Source organism: Lolium rigidum, chromosome 3, assembly GCF_022539505.1.
Source record: "Lolium rigidum isolate FL_2022 chromosome 3, APGP_CSIRO_Lrig_0.1, whole genome shotgun sequence".
NCBI lineage: Eukaryota > Viridiplantae > Streptophyta > Magnoliopsida > Poales > Poaceae > Lolium > Lolium rigidum.
The window spans coordinates 23,055,627-23,061,408 of NC_061510.1; the positions used below are offsets into that span (position 1 = coordinate 23,055,627).

The 5,782-nt window shown below is 47.4% G+C and overlaps 1 protein-coding gene across 1 annotated transcript; it reads left to right on the forward strand.

The window, feature by feature from the left end:
* Positions 1-214: 214 nt before the first annotated feature.
* Positions 215-1,601, forward strand: LOC124695104 (heavy metal-associated isoprenylated plant protein 39-like). Its single transcript, XM_047227992.1, has 3 exons — positions 215-396; positions 647-722; positions 814-1,601. Exons 1-3 carry the CDS (start codon positions 388-390, stop codon positions 1,392-1,394), a joined length of 666 nt encoding a protein of 221 aa, XP_047083948.1. The 5' UTR covers positions 215-387; the 3' UTR covers positions 1,395-1,601.
* The last annotated feature ends 4,181 nt before the right edge of the window (positions 1,602-5,782 follow it).

The window sequence follows — 5,782 nt, forward strand, 5'->3', positions numbered from 1 at the left end:
CATTGGCCCATTGCCATTGCCATACATCCACTTCACAGACATATGTAGTAGAGTTTGGGTCCAGACCCACCACCACTACGCACTGCGCTTCGCACCAACGCTACCTAGAAAGCGGCACGCACGCACGCGCGATCGTCTCGTCTCTCCTCTCGCCGGCTGCTAGTATTTAGGACCACGCTCCATCGGCCTCCCGCTCAACCATTCCCTGCCTCTGCCTGCCTCTCTCGAGTCGTCGCTCGCCTAACCTTGGCACTGCTAGCTGTGATCGCCATTCTCATACCCACTACCCTAGCAAGCTATATATTCTCGCCTATCCATTTCATCTTCTTTCTGATCACCCCATTTCGCAATTCTCTCCTGGGAGTCAGTCAAGGCAAGGCCGGAGGCATGTCGAAGGTGAGTTTCTGATCCTGATTCTGAGAGTTCTGGATCCGGATTCCATGTGCATATGAATGTTGATTACCTGAGGTTCTCTCGGGGCCGGGTCTTGCTTTAGAATCCGGGAACGATTTTCCTTTTCTCTCTTTGCTCGCACTCTGCTCAAGTGTGCTGGGTTGGGTTCAAGTGTCGGGCATACATTGCCTGCATCCAACTGCCTTACTCTGCTCGTTGTGGCTAACCTTGGGCCCTGTTTCCTCTGCTGCAGAAGGTTGTAGTGAAGCTGGATCTGCATGACAACAAGGACAAGCAGAAGGCCATGAAGGCCGTCTCCGTGCTCGTTGGTACGTACCCATCCATCCACCGACACTGCTTCAAGATGAATCCATCTCCGAGTGACTGACTGTTCTATGTTGTTTCGTTGTGGTCTGTCAGGCATCGACGCCATAACCATGGACCTGGCGTCCCGCAAGATGACGGTGATCGGGACCATGGACCCGGTGGACGTGGTGAGCAAGCTGCGCAAGGGCTGGGCGGCATACATCGAGTCCGTCGGCCCGGCCAAGGAGCCCGAGAAGAAGGAGGAGAAGAAGGAGGAGGCCAAGAAGGACGGCGACGGGGCGGCCAAGAAGGAAGACGGCGAGAAGAAGGGGGAGGGGGACGGCGGCAAGAAGGACGGTGACGGCAAGAAGGAGGACGGCGACGGCAAGAAGAACGAAGGCGACGGCGACAAGAAGGAAGGCGACAAGAAAGAGGACGGCGACGGCAAGAAGGACGAAGCAAAGAAGGAAGGCGGCGGCGGCGATCAGAAGAAGCCTGCCGCGGTGTTCCCGCATCACATGCCGCTGCCGCACCACATGCCGCCGCCGTACATGTTCAACGCCGACTACATGATGAACCAGTACCGGCCGCCGCAGCCGCCGGCGGCATACCAGCCACCATACGTGCCGCCGCAGTACTACTACGTCCGGAACATGAGCATGGAGGAGAACCCCAACTCATGCGTCATCTGCTGATTAAGGCCGGCCGCATGCGTATATACGTACGTGCTAGCTCCCGTCTCTAGTTCACCTTGGGCGAGGTGATCGATCATCATCAGTGTATAGTATTAGTGTATCTCGATCGTTTTTTTACGAGACCAACCACAAAGTTTGCAAAAATGAAATGAGTACGACGACGTATATGTACATATATGATATATACATAATACATACGTACTGCCACGTCATCTTGCAAGAAAACCGATGAGTGATATGGGGTGCATCATGAGTAGTCATATGCATGTGAGGGCTGTTCAAACTTTGCTTTCTAAAATGCTGAAATAGTACCGTGCGAACAATATGCTTCTTGGCATTTTCTCTCGCAAACTGTACCCATGTGTAATGCCATCGTACAGTAGTTTGTTTCTTCAGCACGTTATGGTCGACCATGAGAATCGGTGGCTGTTGGAGAGATCTCCTTCCCGTACAGTTTTTGTTGGCACGAATCCAGATTATGGTGACCCAGCTGGATGCAATGCATCATGCTTGCTCTCTGCCTGTTGTTTGATCAGTCATGCATAAGATTCACGTGTTATTTGAATTCAAGCGGGGACACGAATTCTTTGGCAAAACTATCCACGTTAGAATTATGGGGGTTCTATGATTTGAATGGACTAGTTAGTATGTACGTGCAACGCACGTCTCCATTTGTTGATGTAAACTGTAATGCAACATATATATCATAATAAGCTTAATGATTTTTCATCACTGATGCGTGATAGATTAGGTGGAGCGGGATGCAGCCTTTGTATTCTGGAGCTTGCGGTAGCGTGGATATTTGTTTCGAAAATAACTGCTAATTTAATGGAAGGTTTCCAAATTAGTCGGACGATTCGTTCGTCAGCGTGGAGATTTCTTTCCAAAATAACTGCCAATTTAATGGAAGGTTTCCAAATTAGTCGGACGATTCGTTCCGCAACGTGGAGATTTGTTTCCAAAATAACTGCTAATTTAATGGAAGGTTTCCAAATTTTGTCGGACAATTCGTTCGCAAGGACGCGCAATGTCATTGGAGCATGCTAGGCCACAGGATCTCAGTAGATAGATGACTGAGATTAAATGTTCCTGCCAACTTCTGGCTTTTATAAGTAGTTTAGATTAATGAAAACCTAACCATTAACTGCACATCATCATCCGCTTATTACTCCCTCCGTTCCATAATTAGTTACCAAAATAAATTCCACTTCAGTTTAAGCAATTCATTACACAAAAAACTAGGCAACAAAATTTTATCCTTTACCTTCCTACAGGAACTACACAATTAAGAGAACCCCAGGTCGCTCTCGAAGGGTAGCTCGGGCGGAAACCCTGGCAGCCGCCACCACTAGACCCTCCTCACTCATCTGCCATGCTGCCACCGGAGGACGTCGGCGTTCAAATTCCTTCGGTCATCGGCGGCACCGAGGTAGTTTCCTTGCGCGGTGGCTTCTCCCCCGTGGGGGCTCTTTGGTTGCATCGTGCGTTGCCCAGGACAATATTGTCATGGCGACGGAGGTTAGGAGGTGGCCGCGGGAGATGGCAGTGGACCTCTCATGGTGGATGGTGACAAGGGTCACCGACCGGGACGTGTTGCTAGGCAAGGGGCGTAGCGGCGTGATCATATGGCAGGGTGGTGTCTTCACGCGGCGGCTTCTCCCATGTGGGGAGCTCTTTGGTTGCATCGGCGCGTTGCTCGGAAGGCATGGTCATGGCAACGAATGCCTAGGAGACGGCCCCGGTAGATGGCAATGGTCCTCTAATGGAGGATGGCGACGGGGGCCACGTTTTCCATCCGGGAGGTACCGCTAGGAGAGGGCAGATCGGCGTGATCCTAGGACAACGCGGAAGCACGTCCCACATTAACGGCATGGTAGTGGCTCGCCTCCTTTTTTGAAGTTGCGAGGCAGTCTGGCGCATGCTTCAGGTGGTGTGCGTCGCCTTCTTTGCTGCCAGCGTAGCCTTCGGGCTGCTAGTGGAGAATTTGGCGACCGGTCTCAAAGGGAGCCTGTGGGCTGTGTGAGGGTTACTGTTTTGGACCTAATAATGGTGGTTTGGTCCTAGTGCTCTTCTGGTGCCAAGTTGTCACTCTGCTTGATGTGTTACTCCTCGATTTGGCCGCCGACGAGTTTAGGTCTTTCATGTCCGAGATCTCCATGGATGGGTGCATGACGTCCTAGATATTAAGATCGGAAACGATCCGGTCATGCACGCATATACTTTCAAGTTGTGTCAAGGGGTGTGGTGTATTAGACGCAATAAAGACTATGATGCACATTTTTGGTGGTGCTCCTTGGGTATACCTAGTCGCGATTTCTAGGGTGAAACCCCAATGTCTAGCATTTATTGGTTGTACCTCGCAATAATCTTGCTAAAGCATTATTTTGAAAACTTAGGGTGAAAATCTGAGATCTTCGATCGAGCGACCATAATGTGTGGGCATTATTTTCTTTTTGGAGGCTTTGCTTCTGCAGAATCAACTTCGTCCAGGTGTCTTTAGTGGTGGTTAGAGTGTTGCTATTGCGACAATGGGACAAGTATTTTACTTTTATTTTTTATTTTTTAGGTGCTTGTATCCTTGATGTTGTACATTAAGTTGGTGCAAAAGTTAAGTGCAATTGGTATCTTTACGATATTAATAGATTTTATTTAATTTTATTTCTTATTAATTAATTCTAGCATGAAAAATAAGGATGTGTTGGTAGCTAAATCAATAAAGATGATAATGATCGCGCGGGAGAAAGCATGAACACCGACACATTTGATTGAACGCACTGAAACATATGTCGTCAGACGCTTCTATCACTACGGGAGAGCTCCAGTCTGCCGACGGCCGCCAGCCGTCGGCACATAAGAAGAAAGGCCGTCGGCACAGGCTGTGCCGACGGTGACCGTCGGCGTAGCTTCGTCGGCATAGTTCCGGTCGGGGATCGCCCGATCACCGTCGGCACAGACTGGCCGTCGGTACAGATTGTTGTGCCGACGGTATAACCGTCGGCATAGTATTTCAAAATTTTCAATTTTTTTAAAAAAGATTAAAAAAATATTTTGAAAAAATATTTTTTTTATTTTTTTTTTTAATTTTCTTCTTATTCTTTTTTACTTGTTAATCTTTCACAATCACACTTACACTTAGTACATCTAATCTTAGGTCAAATTGCACTTGTATTCAAACTTCCCAGTTGGTCACCCATCCTCACACTACTCCTGCCCCAGCACGCTTAACTTCTTGGTTCTCTTCGGATGAGCTTCCATGAAAGAAATGACGCCCTTGTTGTTAATACTACCATATCAATCATATTAACCCTTTGACAGTGCTGCCACATCTCTATATTTTTGAATTCTAAACAATTACTTAAGTAAACAACAATGAATATATATAAATAATAATAATATAGAATTTGAAAAAACAATTAAATGATTTAATTTTTGTCTTTTTATTTAATATGGAATAATTAATATCAGTAAATACAAATTTGGCAAATAATATGTCTAAATTGATCAGAAAAATAAGAGGAATACAAATATGACATCCATATCATATTTTGAACCTACAATTTAATTTACCCAAAAATCATGAGCAATAGATCAAGTACCTCTAGTTTAAATCCGGTTAACTTTATCGAAAATGAGGTGGGAAACGGCCTTGGCATGGCATAGTTTGCCGAAATGAGGTCATATTTGGCACGTGTGTGGGTCCTAGGATGGGAAGCAAGACCCCAGACGCGGATTTCTATTCCGACCCACGGGCGACCATATTTTCATTTTTAGCGTGCCCAAACGGTTTTTATTTGTGAAGCAGCTACATGGGACGCATTTTAGTATGACGTGAAACCTCCGTGCGATGATATTAGACCACCTACGCACCACCTATCACATGGCATGTACACGCGTTAGCTATTTGAGAACCCATGCAGCTTCCGGTGGTGTCCCGCCGATTCCGCTGGAAACTGACCGGATTTGAACTAGGGCTCAACTATCCGTCACTCCAGAAATTCCGGAAAAAATGTTTTTAGTTCTACAATGCATCATTATATGTGCTAATTTTTGTCCGTTTAGTTTGTTCGCGAATGGGTGCACCCGCACGCCCGGTACGGCGATACCGCATGTCCCGCGGTCCCTGTTTTGGCCAGATGGCAATTTGAAAATCCCACGGATCCGCATGGCGTCATTTCATATGTCATGGTAACTATTCCGTTTGTCAAAAGTGGGATACGGCAATTATTTTGAAAAACTCTTCACGAAAAGGGCTATCACGTCCGGAGTTCTATGGATTTCAGGGGAAATGAGGTGGGAAACGGCCTCGGCACGGCATAGTTTACCGAAACGAGGTCATATTTGGCACGTGTGTGGGCCCTAGGATGGGAAGCAAGACCCCGGGTGCGGAT